This window comes from Eleginops maclovinus, chromosome 11, assembly GCF_036324505.1.
Source record: "Eleginops maclovinus isolate JMC-PN-2008 ecotype Puerto Natales chromosome 11, JC_Emac_rtc_rv5, whole genome shotgun sequence".
NCBI lineage: Eukaryota > Metazoa > Chordata > Actinopteri > Perciformes > Eleginopidae > Eleginops > Eleginops maclovinus.
The window spans coordinates 10,755,286-10,772,754 of record NC_086359.1 but is presented as its reverse complement, the minus strand read 5'-3'; the positions used below and the strand labels follow the sequence as shown (position 1 = coordinate 10,772,754).

Genomic DNA, 17,469 nt, shown 5'->3' with positions numbered 1-17,469 from the left:
ACACACACACACACACACACACACACACACACACACACACACACACACACACACACAGTCACACACAGTCACACACAGTCACAGGCAGTAATTGCACCTGTTTTACAAACGTGTGTAAAGTATAAGGAGTGGATGAAAGAAGACATGCTGTAAGAACATCCTATCTTATATAATATAGACAGGCCTATTTAGGGCTTTTTGTGGTAGTCAATAGGTAGCTTCAAGCTTCTGTTGTGTCCAAAGTAAACAAAAAAAACCACACAAAATCCAAAGACATAACCAACCAATATTTATGCTTCTTCAACATATTTATCAATATCATTCATCAAGTCTTCACCTCATAAATATAAACAGCAACATCAGCGGTACAGTGTGTGAAAGTCATATAGTAAGGGTGAAAAGCCCCACTTTATCAGCACACTGCAAACAGCATGCATATAGTAGTCGAAGTTCACAGACGTGAGGAAACAGGTTAATTTCTGTGGATTAAATAGGCACAAACATTCCAACCATACACGTTATGGCTGATTTAAGGCATTCAGGGTCTGTGAGCACACAAGGTTTGAAAACTCCTTAATATAGAGAACACTTTCAACATATAACATCAGAAAGGAAAAAAATATCAATATTGCAACAAGTGGAAATGTTTTTGGGGTTTATAAGAATGGACTGTCGGCAGTAATCCTTAAAATGTAAACTGTACTCTCAATATCGTGAGTTTGAGTCCAGCTCATGACTTGTCACATGTTTTTTTACATCTACTATTTGTGACAAGTTACAACCAAATATTGTTAACTTGCAGAAAAAGAAATGTAAGACGAATATCTGCAGAAACAACAAAAAGGCACATTTGGGTTTTCGACAGATTTGAACAAGCTCTTTTATGATGAGGGGAACATTAACTTAATTTAACAAAAAGATTAATAGCCAGTGTTCAAATAAAGAACAAACACACCAATGGATATCCACACAAACACATGTGCAATAGATGTACAACAATCTGAGGCATCATTTAAATAAATACAAATATGTGAACAGAACTAGAATAATACTTACGACAGACTGAAACTTCAACATGAACATATAGTACATTTCAAGAAAACACTTTCAAAGAAGAGACAGTGTGCGACCCACATCTTGTCTTTCCTTATAGCCTAATGGGTTTTAACAATTCTCCAGGAAAATGTCCTCTAAAAAAAACCGAAATGTGGCGCTTTCAGAACTGCAGAGTCTCAGTAGTAAAAACTCCTCTCACTGTAGGACACATTTGTCTTTGTTGTTATATTTTTGCCTCCTTGCCTCCAGACCGCGCTCCAGACGCTCATCTTCCTCTATTGCCCTGCAAATACCAAAACATACAGCAATCAAATGCATATTAAAATAACTCTTGCCCAGCTATTGTATATCCTGACCTGTCTCAATGAATTGCTTGCAAATAAGCAATACAAATAATACATATCCGAGTTTGACAAGCTCTCATGTTTTGCAGGGCAGCATTTACAAGCATTAACCTGAAGGCTTTATTTAAAATACACGACACAAACTCTTTCATTTAATCTTTGCTCATTTTTACACAACTATATGGCTACACACACTCACCCTCTCTCCTTTGCGTCGATGTCTCTGATGATCTCGTCCCGCTGGTTGACCAAAGACACGAGCTCCTGGAGGAGCAGCTGCTCCCTCTGCTGCTGAGTGGACGACTTCTGCCAGTCTGCGGGACACATTTAAAATAAGAAAAATGCAGCAGATTGGATAGCTACATGGTTAACAGGGTTGGAATTGAACTAACTGCAGTAATTTTCAAATAACTGAACTGCTTGTCCATTAGTCACACATTTGTACTGTTTATAATTAGTTTTCAATCACCTGTAGATCACTTTGAATGTTTCTACTCCAGAACATTTTAGAGGAAATATTTTATAATACATTTCATACAAAATACATCTTATTAAGTTTAAAGTATGGTACCACCAATAAGCTCCACCTTCAATACCTTCACACAGTTTTAATAGAGTATTTTGCACTGTGGTATCTCTACTTTTACTATTTCTGCCATCACTGTGACTGACCTTCTATAGCCATCATGACCCGCAGTTCCCTGTTCAGCAGCTCAAACCTCCTCTCCAGATCCTGCTCCTGTTGTCTGGGGACACAGTCAGTAATCAGACAAATGAAAAGAAGTGTATGAGTGTGTGTGTGTGTGTGTGTGTGTGTGTGTGTGTGTGTGTGTGTGTGTGTGTGTGTGTGTGTGTGTGTGTGTGTGTCTGTGTGTGTGTGTGTGTGTGTGTGTGTGTGTGTGTGTGTAGAAAGGTCTTACAGAAGCTCCAGGTTGTCCTGTCTGCGTATCAGAGCGTTTTTCTTGTTCACCAGAGTGAACCACTCCTGGATCAGTCTCTCTTCTTCAGCACGGTCGCTTCCTTGTGTGAGCAGAAAAACAAAGGGCAGTTTGTATACATCTTAATGTGCTATTGCATAAAACCTAGGTCAAATATTACTTACATAGTGTGTCTGTGTGCGACTCACCTGTTTCCATGAGGCTTCGCAGTCTCCTCTCCACCACAGCCGCTCTGCTGTCGATGTGCTTCTGCTCCGTCTCCAACGCTGCCAGCTCGCTCAGCACATACTGACTGGTGTCCTGCAGACACTGACCAAAATCCCAATTTCACACACACACACACACACACACACACACACACACACACACACACACACACACACACACACACACAGACACACACACAGACACACACACACACACACACACACACACACACACACACACACACACACACACACACACACACACACACACACACACACACACACACACACAATCACACATGAACATACACAAGACAAAGACAGACAGCCAGAAAGAGAGGAAAACGTGGAAAGGAATTAGAGAGTCGTGGAAACAAGAAAAAAATGATAGAAAGATGAGATTTAAGTAAACAGCTTTTGCACAAGTAAAAAACACACATATTTCTTCCTTTCTTGCAACCATCAGTCATGATAATGATTTGATTTAAGATGCAGTCAAAGAGAAGAGAAAAAGTAGAGAAGAGAAAAAGCGACTGAGGAAAACATAACTGACCATTGTTTCCTCCTCTTGTTTGGGAGGCTGGGTCTCATCTGTACTCTCTGCAGCAGAAAAAGGACGTTTAAAAAATGTTTAAAATGTTAGATTATCGTCACTGAAAGGCTGATGTTGCAGGAACTCACCTGTGTTATTAGGGATCCCAGTCTTTGTGTCTTCATCCTGGAAAAACATTATACCATCACATAACACATTTATCAAATCAGAGTTTTTAGAATATGACAAAAGAGCTTTAACATAACATTTGGAAACAATAAAAAAGATGTAAAAAACAGAGACTTACCTGAGTCTGTCCAGATTTGACTCCTTTGGACCTTGGGGGTGGGACTGGTGATATCGACTCGTCCCCTAAAACCAGATGAGAACAACTATAAGGTTGGTTCTTGAAGCAAATCAATCAACCGAATTCCTGAAGACTTAATATATTACAGTGAGACACATTTTGATTCAATGGATTTGCTCAACCCGTTGCACGATGAGCATGTGGCGTCTTTTTGATACTGAACACCACCCACTTATAACTAGATAGAAGTGCATTGACCAAACAGCATTGATGAAATCCCTTTCTCACCTGAAATAACCAAAACGGTTCTAAATTTGGCCTATGTTGTGTTTATGTAGGACGTCTTCAATCAAATTCTACACGACATATTCTGTATCTTTGGGAACCTGGTGAAACTGTTCTAGAATCTTAATAGGGTGGTATAAACTTGATTTAATGATTTGTTTTTCCTCCTTCTGGTCCCCTTAGTTCAAACTGTGCTACTCCACATTCCTAAGATCCCTGGAGACAAGCCAGTGTTTCCCCTTTCCCCTTCTCAGATTGTCTTTTATCCCTTCTTGTTCACATGTCCATGGAATCCAACATGACCTACTGTATGTACAAAGAAATACCTTTGAGTATGTACAGGAACATTTAGTAAGTTTCACTGCACACTTTGTTATGATGAACCCACTGAGAGATCCATGAGATTGGTGTGGGTAAAAGCAGCCTTTAAGAGGGATGTAGATGAGAAACGTTGAAAACAACAACTGAAGAAACATCTTTTTGGATTGGCTTTTTATTCGTGACATCCCCTTTTAATTGGTCCTTCAATCTTTAAAAAAACAAACATTTTTATATACTTTTATTTATTCATTTATTTTATTGGTTTTATAGATTTTTATTTATATTATACTTTAATTAGTGACATCCTCTTTTAAATTGCTTTATTATTTTCAATGTACTTAGGTGTTATTATTTTGTTGCATTTATTAATTTGGTCTTTTATTTTACTGAGGGGGATCATTATTTATTATTGTATTTTCTTTTTATTACCATAATTATTTTACCTCCTTTGACCCTTGAACAGTTATGTTATTTTGTTGTTGTGGATGTGTGCAAAAAGGTTTGACCTGAAGTGAATTTCTTGTTCTCTGTTTGAATTTTTCATCTGTGACATGATGTCAAAGCACTTTGAGCTGCATCTGGTGTATGAAAAGTGCTATACAGATAAAGCATTATCATTATTATTATTATTATTATAAAATGATTGTTGAAGTATAACAAAGTTTAAAGGGGGGATATATGTTGATACCTTTACCCAGTCTTTTTATCCTCGGTGGAGGGACAACCAACGTGCTGCTTCCTCCTTCCTCAAGGCTCACTCCTTCGTTCAGTCGGGCCATGCAAAAAGCTGCAGCGTCGACATTGGTCGGACCGGGACCGGAGAGGGCGAGGCCGTAGCTGGACTGGCTGCTGTTGTGCTCAATCTGCAGCACGCTCAGTTCCTGGTTGGTGAAGTGTGAGCGGATCTGGCTGAGGTAGGTCATGACAATGAGCCTGTCGGGGACGGACAGGAGAACCATGTCGGACGGCTCCATCAGGCGAGAGATGCCCAGCGCCTCGAATCCGTCAAATGCCTGATGTTGCCAGAATAGAAAGACATCATCAGCAAAGAAACAAAGAGAAATATCTCTTGAGGGAATTATCAAAACTTGTGAAAAACGGGACCTAAGAATATAAAAATGATTAAGAAAATTCACAGCTTTACCTTTTTGTTGTTGAGCTTGATGTCATGAGGGTCCAACTGGTCAAAATGTCTGATGGGGAAAAAAGCAGGTAAGAATATAATGCAAATTTACACACAATTCATTTGATTAAGGTCTAAAACTGAAAGTATGTTCATCAAAACATGTCTACATTTCTTTCTTGGTTGAAACAAAACTCCACAAAATAAAAGGGTTACTTGAATATAACTTGTAAAATGTATAAAATAATTTATGTGTAGGCTATATATATCATCTTAGCTCTAAAGCTGAGAAGCATGTTATGTTGCTTATATTCCGTACATTTTGTCAGGATGGAAATGATGTAGGATAGCACAGAACGCTAGGCCATTTCTCCAGGACGTGCTGAAGTTGGTGACCTTTATCCTGCGGTAAGCTTTGGTGATGTCCTGACACCACTGCAGCAGAGACTGGCTCGAGGTCACCAGGCCCTGCAAGAGGAGGAGAGTTAATGAGAATCAAAAATCCTTTATTTGTCCCGAAAGGGGGAAATTTGCACTTTGACAACAGCAGAAGTATAGTGTAGATAAAGTAAAGGGAAAAGACTCACCTAAAATAAAAAATAGCTAAGTATGCATGCGTGTATATTGGATAAAGTTTAACATTTACAGGCAGTGTTATTGATCATCAAGGGTATTACTGTCAATGCGTGAGTGGTGGTATACCAGGGGCCATGGTGGTTATACAGTCTGACAGAAGGACATTTAGTTTTGGTTGTGCATGCGTGTGTTTGACTGTGATGTAAAAACCATGTCAGAGTTTATGTGAACAATCAGTTTTGTGTATCTTTACCTCAGCTGCATCATCCTTCCCGTCAGCCTCCTCTCTGAACATTGGAGAAGGAGGAGGGGGCTTAATTTCAGAGGGTTCTTCTTCCGTTAACGTAGGCAGTCTGGATGATGTCATCTCATGAGGAGGAGCAATGTGTGTGTCCGAGGTTTCGTAGCTGGAGGTGTCTACAAGATGTGATGGTGCTTTCTTCTTTTCACCACCAGGGAAGTCAGCCTGTTGGCCTTTTAGCCTAAGAGGAGAGACAAAAAAAAAGGAGTGAAATGAGCAGACCTTGGTTGGTCGAACAACAGGGATTATCCAAGCAGCGATTTGTGGAAGTGAGCGAAAAACATGCAAGGTTGATGGCAGGATGGATGGTAGCAATGACTTGATGTTAGACAGCATGACAAGGAACAGATCATTCAAGAGAATAGGGAGATAAACATGTTTTCCTCAACACAGGTCTATGCTGTTAGGAAATGTCTTTATCACCTTTATAACAAAGCACAAAACACTTTTCTATGCCGTGGACTGCAGTTATATCTACAGTATGTGGTGCCTAGGATTTGAATATTCAGTTAAACACATCCAGCAGAGCGGCAGTTCTTGAAACTACACATGCACTCAGGTGCCAACTAACACATATTACCAGAGAAAAAAAACACCTCCGTAGCCAAGATTGATGCGATGGAAATACAAAAATTCTCTACAATATTGGGTATCCCCTGACTTTCCCTTTAGTGCCACTATGAGCTTACATGAGGAACATTTGTGGTGTTGCGTGAAATGGCTCAACAACTCAATGCATTTTCTTGAAATATGGTACAGCCTTCATGTTCATTACTTTGGATAATTTCTAAATATGTTAAAAACTCATGCCATTCCCATTTGCCTCAACTGTACCTTTTGTTTTGTTCTAATTAGCATGTGTTAGCATGCTTCCAGTCTTAAATCCATCTCAAGTCTTGTACTCTGCATATCACATGCCCAAACAAACACAAAGCTTTAGTGGATTTGTCTTGTCGAGTAGCAGAGGTTGACAGCCCACGCTGACTTACACATCATCCTCGCCTACTTGATTTTGCCCCAACTCAATGGATTGTAGCTCTTCATCCTCAGTTAGAGATATTTCCTGCATGGTATCACAGTCGTGCCTCAAGTCACATCTGTGATCAACAAGCTCTGATGTTTCAAAGTCAATCTCCCGGGGGTCTGGGATTAGCAGCTTCATACTGCGGGGAACAGGGACAGGGGAAGTGTCACCTGTCATCAGATGAATTTTAGCCAATAAAAGCCTCTCCTCTTCTTGAAGCTGTTGCTCTTTGGTGATATGATGAGTCTCAGGGGTGTGTGTTTTGTGTGTATGTTTCTGATCTTTCATTGGCTCCTGCATTTGTTCTCTACTACATTGGGGAGCAGGTTTGGCTTGAGTTTTCTGACCGTTTTCTTTCTCCTGCTTAGACCCAGATGGAGGTTCAGGTTGAGGATGGTCTGCCAAACTGATTTTAGGGAGATCAGGTTTGTTTGGCTGACTGACAGCAATGTTTTGGTTTAAGGTTTGTCCACTGGATGGGACTAAGGATGGCTTCTGGGTAACAGCAAGTGACAGGGGGCCTGGACTGAAGACAGAGAAGGAGATTTCAGAGCTGAACCTAAAGGCTGAAGATTTAGAAAAAGTACAAACAGCAAGATATCCTTTTCATGCTCCATTCCCTTCTGGCAACATACCACCATTCATTTCACACAGCTAGAGCTCCATCTTGTTAATCTCACACAGGGTCAGAAGAAATTCAAGCATTAAAGTTGTTTGGAAAAGACACAGTCAGTTGTTGCCATACTTTAAACCAATTTAGCGTAAACTGCAGGTAGAACATTGTGTTCCTTAAAGGAGGATATTTGTTTTTTACTTGAAACAAAAAATCCAAGGCTAATATGTCAAGATTTTTAATCCTATTTATTTGACAAGATTATTTCCCAGACTTCACCAAATTTAACGTGAAAGAGGTTTATATGAGATTATACAAAACTGGAAATGTTGGATGCTTCAAACAATTATGTGACCAATTCTAAAGAACTAAATAGGGTTAATAAGCGGTCTAAATCAGTGGAAAAATGACAATAACTTCCTGTTGTTTATGGAACACCAGCAGTGTCTGTCTCTTTCACTTCACAGTATCTCTGCCCTAACAGGCCTTTTCCTTTCAAGTCATAACCAAGGCAAGATGTGAAAAAGATATCTTAGTTTCCTTCACAAACAAGATGGTAATTATGTTGTGAGGGGGCATAAACAGAACATGACTCACACGCCAACAAGCAAGTCTTTCTTGAGAATGGTTGGCAGGAAAATGACAAACCCTCAGTAAAGTTAGGATAATGATGCTTAGTAATTATTATTACCCTGGAGATATAGTGAGTCAAGGCCTCTGTTATTGGAGGAAGCTATATCACACTCAACCAGGCACAGTCCTCTGATCCACTTAAATAGCCAACTCTTTCCCGGTTACTCACCTCCCTCCCCCTTCCATGTACATCTCAGCCATCCAGACAGAGCCAAGATCTTCCTGTCCTCTCTCATACTCCACCTCATCGTCCTCCTCCTCCTCTCTCAACCACACTGGAATGGCACCAGATTGCAGGTTGCCTTTTTTCACTGACCTCAGACCAGAATTATCACCAGCCATAACAGAGTTCTTTCTCTTCCTTTCCTCATTTTCTTTCCCAATCTGCTCTTTTTCCAACTTCTTTCTCCCCTCCTCCTTTTCTTTCAAAATCCTTCCCCTGTCCATCCTTTCTCTCTCCTTTTCCAACTTCTGTTTCTCTGCCTTTTCCTTCTCCTCGCTTTGCTTTGTCTCCAGCTCTTCCTTCTCCTTTTCCAACCTCTGTTTTTCCTCTTTTTCTTTCTTCTCTTCCTCAATCTGCTGCTTCCTCAGTCTCTCCTCCTTTTCCTTCTCCTCCCTTTGCTTTTTCTCCAGCTCTTCCTTCTCCTCTTTCAGCTTCTTTATTTCCTCCTCCCTTTCCCTCTTAATCCTTTTCCTGTCCATCTCTTCCTTCTCCTTTTCCAACCTCTGTTTCTCCTCTTTTTCTTTCTTCTCTTCCTCAATCTGCTGCTTCCTCTGTCTCTCCTCCTTTTCATTCTCCTCCCTTTGCTTTTTCTCCAGCTCTTCCTTCTCCTTTTCCAGCTTCTTTCTTTCTTCCTCCTTTTCCCTCTCAATCCTTTCTTTCTCCATCTCTTTTCTCTCATCCTCCAACCTCTGTCTCTCTGCCTTTTCCTTCTCCTCCCTTTGCTTTGTCTCCAGCTCTTCCTTCTCCTTTTCCAACCTCTGTTTCTCCTCTTTTTCTTTCTTCTCTTCCTCAATCTGCTGCTTCCTCTGTCTCTCCTCCTTTTCCTTCTCCTCCCTTTGCTTTTTCTCCAACTCTTCCTTCTCCTTTTCCAGCTTCTTTCTTTCTTCCTCCTTTTCCCTCTCAATCCTTTCTTTCTCCATCTCTTTGCTCTCATCCTCCAACCTCTGTCTCTCTGCCTTTTCCTTCTCCTCCCTTTGCTTTTTCTCCAGCTCTTCCTTCTCCTCTTTCAGCTTCTTTATCTCCTCCACCCTTCCCCTCTTAATCCTTTCCCTGTCCATCTCTTCCTTCTGCTTTTCCAACCTCTGTTTCTCCTCTTTTTCTTTCTTCTCTTCCTCAATCTGCTGCTTCCTCTGTCTCTCCTCCTTTTCCTTCTCCTCCCTTTGCTTTTTCTCCAGCTCTTCCTTCTCCTTTTCCAGCTTCTTTCTTTCTTCCTCCTTTTCCCTCTCAATCCTTTCTTTCTCAATCTCTTTTCTCTCATCCTCCAACCTCTGTCTCTCTGCATTTTCCTTCTCCTCCCTTTGCTTTTTCTCCAGCTCTTCCTTCTCCTTTTCCAACCTCTGTTTCTCCTTTTTTTCTTTCTTCTCTTCCTCAGTCTGCTGCTTCCTCTGTCTCTCCTCCTTTTCCTTCTCCTCCCTTTGCTTTTTCTCCAGCTCTTCCTTCTCCAGCTTCTTTCTTTCTTCCTCCTTTTCCCTCTCAATCCATTCTTTCTCCATCTCTTTGCTCTCATCCTCCAACCTCTGTCTCTCTGCCTTTTCCTTCTCCTCCCTTTGCTTTTTCTCCAGCTCTTCCTTCTCCTTTTCCAACCTCTGTTTTTCCTCTTTTTCTTTCTTCTCTTCCTCAATCTGCTGCTTCCTCAGTCTCTCCTCCTTTTCCTTCTCCTCCCTTTGCTTTTTCTCCAGCTCTTCCTTCTCCTCTTTCAGCTTCTTTATTTCCTCCTCCCTTTCCCTCTTAATCCTTTCCCTGTCCATCTCTTCCTTCTGCTTTTCCAACCTCTGTTTCTCCTCTTTTTCTTTCTTCTCTTCCTCAATCTGCTGCTTCCTCTGTCTCTCCTCCTTTTCATTCTCCTCCCTTTGCTTTTTCTCCAGCTCTTCCTTCTCATTTTCCAGCATCTTTCTTTCTTCCTCCTTTTCCCTCTCAATCCTTTCTTTCTCCATCTCTTTTCTCTCATCATCCAACCTCTGTCTCTCTGCCTTTTCCTTCTCCTCCCTTTGCTTTGTCTCCATCTCTCCCTTCTCCTTTTCCAACCTCTGTTTTTCCTCTTTTTCTTTCTTCTCTTCCTCAATCTGCTGCTTCCTCTGTCTCTCCTCCTTTTCCTTCTCCTCCCTTTGCTTTTTCTCCAGCTCTTGCTTCTCCTTTTCCAGCTTCTTTCTTTCTTCCTCCTTTTCCCTCTCAATCCTTTCTTTCTCCATCTCTTTGCTCTCATCCTCCAACCTCTGTCTCTCTGCCTTTTCCTCCTCCTCCCTTTGCTTTTTCTCCAGCTCTTCCTTCTCCTTTTCCAACCTCTGTTTCTCCTCTATTTCTTTCTTTTCTTCCTCAATTTGCTGTTTCCTTTCTCTCTCTGCCTTTTCCTTCTCCTCCCTTTGCTTTTTTGCCAGCTCTTCCTTCTCCTTTTTCAGCTTCTTTAACTCCTCCTCCCTTTCCCTCTTTATCCTTTCTCTGTCCATTTCTTCCTTCTCCTTTACCAACCTCTGTCTCTCTGCCTTTTCCTCCTCCTCCCTTTGTTTTTTTGCTAGCTCTTCCTTCTCCTTTTCCAACCTCTGTTTTTCCTCTTTTTCTTTATTTTCTTCTTCAATTTGCTGTTTCCTTTCTCTCTCTGCCTTTTCCTTCTCTGCTCTTTGCCTTTTCTCCAGCTCTTCCTTCTCATTTTTCAGCTTCTTTCTCTCCTCCTCCTTTTCCCTCTCAATCCTTGCTTTCTCCATCTCTTCTTTCTCCTTTTCCAACCTCTGTCTCTCCTCTTTTTCTTTCTTTTCTTCCTCAATCTGGTGTTTCTTTTCTCTCTGTACCTGTTCCTTCTCCTCCCTTTGCCTTTTCTCCAGCTCTTCCTTCTCCATTTTCAACATCTGTATCTTCTCATTCTTTTCCCTCTCAATCCTTTCTTTCTCCAGATTTTTTCTCTCCTTCTCCAGCCTCTCTCTCTCTGCGATTTCCTTCTCCTCCCTTTGCTTTTTTGCCAGCTCTTCCTTCTCCTTTTTCAGCTTTTGTATCTTCTCTTTCTTTTCCCTCTCAATCCTTTCTTTCTCAATATTAATTCTCTCCTTCTTCAACCTCTGTCTCTCTGCCTTTTCCTCCTCCTCCCGTTGCTTTTTCTCCAGCTCTTCCTTCTCTTTTTCCAACCTCTGTTTCTCCTCTATTTCTTTCTTTTCTTCCTCAATTTCCTGTTTCCTTTCTCTCTCTGCCCTTTCCTTCTCCTCCCTTTGCTTTTTTGCCAGCTCTTCCTTCTCCTTTTTCAGCTTCTTTATCTCCTCCTCCCTTTCCCTCTTTATCCTTTCTCTGTCCATCTCTTCCTTCTCCTTTACCAACCTCTGTCTCTCTGCCTTTTCTTTCTTTTCTTCCTCAATCTGGTGTTTCCTTTCTCTCTCTACCTTTTCCTTCTCCTCCCTTTGCTTTTTCTCCAGCTCTTCCTTCTCTTTTTCCAACCTCTGTTTCTCCTCTATTTCTTTCTTTTCTTCCTCAATTTGCTGTTTCCTTTCTCTCTCTGCCTTTTCCTTCTCCTCCCTTTGCTTTTTTGCCAGCTCTTCCTTCTCCTTTTCCAGCTTCTTTAACTCCTCCTCCCTTTCCCTCTTTATCCTTTCTCTGTCCATTTCTTCCTTCTCCTTTACCAACCTCTGACTCTCTGCCTTTTCCTCCTCCTCCCTTTGCTTTTTTGCTAGCTCTTCCTTCTCCTTTTCCAACCTCTGTTTTTCCTCTTTTTCTTTATTTTCTTCTTCAATTTGCTGTTTCCTTTCTCTCTCTGCCTTTTCCTTCTCTGCTCTTTGCCTTTTCTCCAGCTCTTCCTTCTCATTTTTCAGCTTCTTTCTCTCCTCATCCTTTTCCCTCTCAATCCTTGCTTTCTCCATCTCTTCTTTCTCCTTTTCCAACCTCTGTCTCTCCTCTTTTTCTTTCTTTTCTTCCTCAATCTGGTGTCTCTTTTCTCTCTGTACCTTTTCCTTCTCCTCCCTTTGCCTTTTCTCCAGCTCTTCCTTCTCCCTTTTCAACATCTGTATCTTCTCATTCTTTTCCCTCTCAATCCTTTCTTTCTCCAGATTTTTTCTCTCCTTCTCCAGCCTCTCTCTCTCTGCGATTTCCTTCTCCTCCCTTTGCTTTTTTGCCAGCTCTTCCTTCTCCTTTTTCAGCTTTTGTATCTTCTCTTTCTTTTCCCTCTCAATCCTTTCTTTCTCAATATTAATTCTCTCCTTCTTCAACCTCTGTCTCTCTGCCTTTTCCTCCTCCTCCCGTTGCTTTTTCTCCAGCTCTTCCTTCTCTTTTTCCAACCTCTGTTTCTCCTCTATTTCTTTCTTTTCTTCCTCAATTTCCTGTTTCCTTTCTCTCTCTGCCCTTTCCTTCTCCTCCCTTTGCTTTTTTGCCAGCTCTTCCTTCTCCTTTTTCAGCTTCTTTATCTCCTCCTCCCTTTCCCTCTTTATCCTTTCTCTGTCCATCTCTTCCTTCTCCTTTACCAACCTCTGTTTCTCCTCTTTTTCTTTCTTTTCTTCCTCAATCTGCTGCTTCCTTTCTCTTTCCTCCTTTTCCTTCTCCTCCCTTTGCTCTTTCTCCAGCTCTTCCTTCTTCTTTTTCAGCTTCTTTCTTTCTTCCTCCTTTTCCCTCTCAATCCTTTCTTTCTCCATCTCTTTTCTCTCCGTTTCCAACCTCTGTCTCTCCTCCTTTTCCTTCTCCTCCCTTAGCTTTTTCTCCAGCTCTCCCTTCTCACATTTTAGCTTCTTTATCTCCTCCTTCTCCCTCTCAATCCTTTCTTTCTCCATATTGTTTCTGTCCTTCTCCAATCTTTCTCTCTCTGCCTTTTCCTTCTCCTCCCTTTGCTTTTTCGCTAGTTTTTCCTTCTCCTTTTTCAGCTTCTTTCTCTCCTCCTCTTTTCCCCTCTCAACACTTTCTTTCTCCATTGCTTTTCTCTCCTTCTCCAACCTCTGTCTCTCTGCCTTTTCCTTTTCCTCCAGCTCTTCCTTCTCCCTTTTCAGCTTCTTTCTCTCCTCCTCTATCCCCCTCTCAACCATTTCTTTCTCCATCACTTTTCTCTCCTTCTCAAACCTCTGTCTCTCATCCCTTCCTTTTTCCACCCTTGCTTTCTCTTTCCTCTCTGCCTCTTCTCTATCTCTTTCCTCCTTGTTAATGTGTTCTATCTTTTCCTTCTCCTTTATCTCCCTCTCCTGCTCCCTCTCTTTCTCCTGCTCACTAGCTGCCAGTCTCAGAGTTTCCACCAGACTGAGCCCATGTGAAGTTTTCTGAGCTAATCCAGTCTGTTTCCTAATCGTCTGGTCAGCGAAAGTCATAGGTGGAGGAACGTCTACCACAATGGGAATCAGTGGCTCGTCATCTTGCACCTTCACATCGCCTTCTTGTAAAGTTTGCTGATCTTCCTTATTTAAAAGGAGGCTTGGCTGTTCTGCAGATTGATGTGGATGACCTGTGTCCATAGGTCCAGATGTATGCAGGATGGAGGCCACTGTCTCATAGCTAAAGGGACAGGAGAAAACTCTGAGAAAGGGCTAACCCTAAAATGACCTGAGCAGACTCTGGACAGTGTGACAGAAAGCCAGACAGCATGCTTGATTAAGAAATGTCCATTTTCTCAGACTTTGTTTTGGTGCTTGTCCAAAGCACACAGAGGAAACATGTATTGTTGGTTGCACTGAGAACCTATTCACTTTCAACTGGTGCACAACAAAGTAAAGGCCACTGGCATTTCCATCCCCTCTAGCAGGATAACAGATAAAACGCTTTATGCATGCAGCTCAGAGAAAGATAAAACAGCGTAAAAATGTAAAAAAAAATCTAAAGGTGTAATAATAACTCAATGTTATTGATACGATACTTTGGCCATTTAGGTAAATGGTAATCCCTCTTTTGAAGTTGTACTTGAAGTAATACAGTTTTCTGTTGTTTTAACTTGTTTCTACAAGGTCTCTCATTAATAGCAATGATTTGCAATGGTATGCTCTGACTTTATCTAAGCTTGGACTATAGAAGTGTTTTCATAACGCCTCACACACAAAAACTCATAGCAGGACAGGAAGACTGACTCACCCTCTATAAAACACCCCAACTACCGCTGACATGAAGCCAGCCGGCGCCTCGATCTGCTGCTCTGCAACACACACTTCTGCCTCTGTGTGTGCACATTTCTGGGCACTACCACGCACACAGACACGCACAAAATGTACTCTTGTGAAAAGCTCTCATCAAATAGTTCAGCTTAATCAAACAGCATAGACAGAGGTTGAGAAGAAGAGAACAGACGAAGTTAACTAAGCAATGGTTAGGCTGCAGCACCACAGAGGAACGTGAGTTAGTACATGTGCGTGTGGGTTTGTGTGTGTGTGTGTGTGTGTGTGTGTGTGTGTGTGTGTGTGTGTGTGTGTGTGTGTGTGTGTGTGTGTGTGTGTGTGTGTGTGTGTGTGTGTGTGTGTGTGTGTGTGTGTGTGTGTGTGTATATGGTGGTTTGCAAGCAAAAGCAGATATGTCATGCCGTGCTGCAAAGTAACCGTCACTGACTCACCCCCCTATTACACCACCCTCCTCCTGCTTCTCATCCTTCTCTTCAGTGGTCTCAATACTCTCCGTCCCTCTTTCCGTCTCTGCTGTGGTCACCTCCACTGTCGCCCACAGATGCTTTTCCGCCTCACACACTGGCTCCTTATTGTTGATGAAACTCTCCTGACCACCATTCACGACCTCCACTGGTTTCCCCTCATCTGCTCCCTCCTGTTGTGGTTTCACCGCTGGAGGACTTGTTCCTGCCGCAGTTCTGGTTTTGAGGGAAGCAGTGGCACCAGCGCCAAAGCTGTACGCTCAAAGGCTGGTTTAGGGGAAACTTCGGGTGAGGTTTCTGGTTCTGGTTCCACGCTGGGTCCTTCTGGCTCTTTGGGCTCCTCTTTTATTGGTGGTGCTCCGGGTTCAGCTGTAGTTGGGCCAATGTGAGGTGTTTCTGAGGCTTTTGTTGAGATTGGCTGAGGCTCCTGCTTCACTGTGGTGTCCACCTCAGCAGCATCTTGTTTTTGTGAGCTAGGAGAAAAGTAAAAATCCAATGAAAACACAGCCTTAACAATTTTGGTGCCTACTAGTGCTAACATTAAGAAGCATCAGTGAAGCAGACAGGCACACTGATAGTTGTAAAGACAGACAAAGCAGACAGACAGAAGTCCCCTCATCCATTCTTACCCTCTGCACAAAGGTTTTGTACCCTCGTTGGCAGAGCATTTTTCAGGTATGTCTTTCCCACTTCTCTCTTCTAGTGATTTCCACACAGGAATCTCTGCCGCAGACAGCCTTTGTGGAGCTGGCACCAGGGTCAAGACCTCTAATGCGAAAGGTTTATCCTGAACAGTGGGGCCTGAACGGATTCCAGGTGGAGAACGTGTGGCAAATATTGTCTTTTCTGGGCCAACACATTTTGACAAAGAACCTTCCTTTAACAGAGAGGGTTGCCCAAAACTGGAATAAGGAGGGAAAAAGAGGATAAAGTAAAAATATATATATATATAATATATATATATGTATATGCAATATATGCAATATATATATATACAGTGGTATGCAAAAGTTTGGGCACCCCTCTGAGATTTCATGACAATTTGCTTTTCCTTTATAATAGAAGATCACAGCAACAACATTTGTTTTCCTACAAAGATGTAGACGTTTTAGTGTTTTCCAGACCAAAATTCTTAGGGTAGCATTACATAGTTTTATTATAATAAAATAAAATGCAAAAAATGGGATGTGCAAAAGTTTGGGCACCCTTATAAATAGCATTCATTTCAACACCTGTACGATTTATAGCTGACAGGTTGCTGCACAAAATGCTTTGATTAGCTCATTAGACCTTCAATTACAAAGACAGTTGGAACCAATCATGAAAAAGGCTATTTAACATAGGTAATAGCTGGCTGTGCCTGCCTAGTTCTTTCTTAGGGAGTGGCAAGATGGGGACCTCAAAACAACTCTCCACTGACCTGAAAGCTAAGATAATCCAACATTATAAATTAGGAGAAGGGTACAAAAAATTATCTGACAGGTTTTAACTGTCTGTCTCCACAGTCAGAAACGTAGTTGTGAAATGGAAGGCCACAGGAACAGTCCTTGAAGAAAGATGTGTAGGCCGACAAAAAATGGAAAGGCACAGCGAAGGATGGTAAAATTCCGGAGAAGCCAGCCCCCTCGATGATCTCAACAACACTTCTGCTGTGTGTGCAATTGTTCATACCGCCACAACAGCCTGTACTTTGTGAAACCCATCAATAGTTCACTTATCAAACGGTAGACAGATGGAAAAAGACCTTCTAGAATGTTAGTCAGCACAAGAAGGAGTGTCGGCGTAGGTGGGTGTATTGTCAAATGCATCTGGTACTAGTGAGGTTTGTGTGAAGTTGTGTGGTCTGAGATTGGAGGAAGAGTTTGGTGTGTGTTTGGTTATATCAAGCAAACAGATATGTCATGCGGCGAAATAACCCACGACTGCACTCCTATAAACACCTTTGTTCTCCACTTATTTGTGGTAATACTTCCGTCTCTTCGTCTTGTGTGGCCTACACAGGCACTAAGAATGTTAATTGGCCACACTGGATTCCTTACAGTTCATGAGATTCTTGACAAGATGTTCTAGAGTCAGTCACAAAGTTGCAAGCTCCCTTTGGGGTTAGGAATTTTCAGCAGCGACATGATTCCTAAGCAACCGACCCAAATCACCAGAAATGCTGGAGAAACCAGGTTCATGTTCTGGCATGGTCCATTCCCTTGTCCCCAGTCCGTTCAGCTTATTGAAATGTGATGGTTTCGAGCTTTTGAGATGGCTGGTCCTGCACGGGTGCCAACAACAGCAGCATCTGAGATTTTGTGAGTAGGAAAAGGTAAAAATCCAACTGCCACAGCCTTAAATTGTCTGTGCTACTAGAAGCATCAGTACCAGGCCCTGTAGTTGTAGACAAAAGGAGCAATACTACTTTTATTAAAGGAATTATTGTCTTAGGGAGCTTCCAATTTTCCCATGCCTATTTTTGATT

General features: G+C 41.9%; 2 protein-coding genes across 9 annotated transcripts in view; both read right to left on the bottom strand.

The window, feature by feature from the left end:
- Window positions 1-272: 272 nt before the first annotated feature.
- On the bottom strand, window positions 273-15,186 carry LOC134871605 (trichohyalin-like). Its single transcript, XM_063894382.1, has 16 exons — window positions 14,970-15,186; window positions 14,498-14,602; window positions 8,429-13,927; window positions 6,979-7,152; window positions 5,942-6,170; window positions 5,432-5,580; window positions 5,134-5,182; window positions 4,678-5,002; window positions 3,384-3,448; window positions 3,226-3,262; window positions 3,098-3,144; window positions 2,527-2,647; window positions 2,321-2,420; window positions 2,073-2,146; window positions 1,600-1,714; window positions 273-1,339 (listed from the first exon to the last, which is right to left on the bottom strand). The coding sequence occupies exons 2-16, from the start codon at window positions 14,527-14,529 to the stop codon at window positions 1,252-1,254; spliced, it is 7,104 nt and encodes a 2,367-aa protein (XP_063750452.1). The 5' UTR covers window positions 14,530-14,602; window positions 14,970-15,186; the 3' UTR covers window positions 273-1,251.
- Window positions 15,186-17,469, bottom strand: part of LOC134871606 (trichohyalin-like) — a 16,137-nt gene continuing 13,853 nt past the window's right edge. For all 8 annotated transcript variants that reach the window (XM_063894383.1, XM_063894387.1, XM_063894386.1 and 5 more), the window contains one exon: window positions 15,186-15,475. In XM_063894383.1, the coding sequence (XP_063750453.1) occupies window positions 15,187-15,475 (289 nt within the window). In that variant the 3' untranslated portion in view covers window position 15,186. The remainder of the gene's footprint in view (window positions 15,476-17,469) is intronic.

Excerpts from the sequence above, each read along its gene's own strand:
- LOC134871605 (XM_063894382.1), bottom strand. The coding sequence starts at position 14,529 with ATGTCAGCGGTAGTTGGGGTGTTTTATAGAGG. Across the intron at positions 7,153-8,428 it reads TACATGGAAGGGGGAGGGAG|TATGAAGCTGCTAATCCCAG; the intron begins GTGAGTAACCGG and ends TGTTCCCCGCAG. Across the intron at positions 3,449-4,677 it reads GATAAAAAGACTGGGTAAAG|GGGACGAGTCGATATCACCA; the intron begins GTATCAACATAT and ends ATCTGGTTTTAG.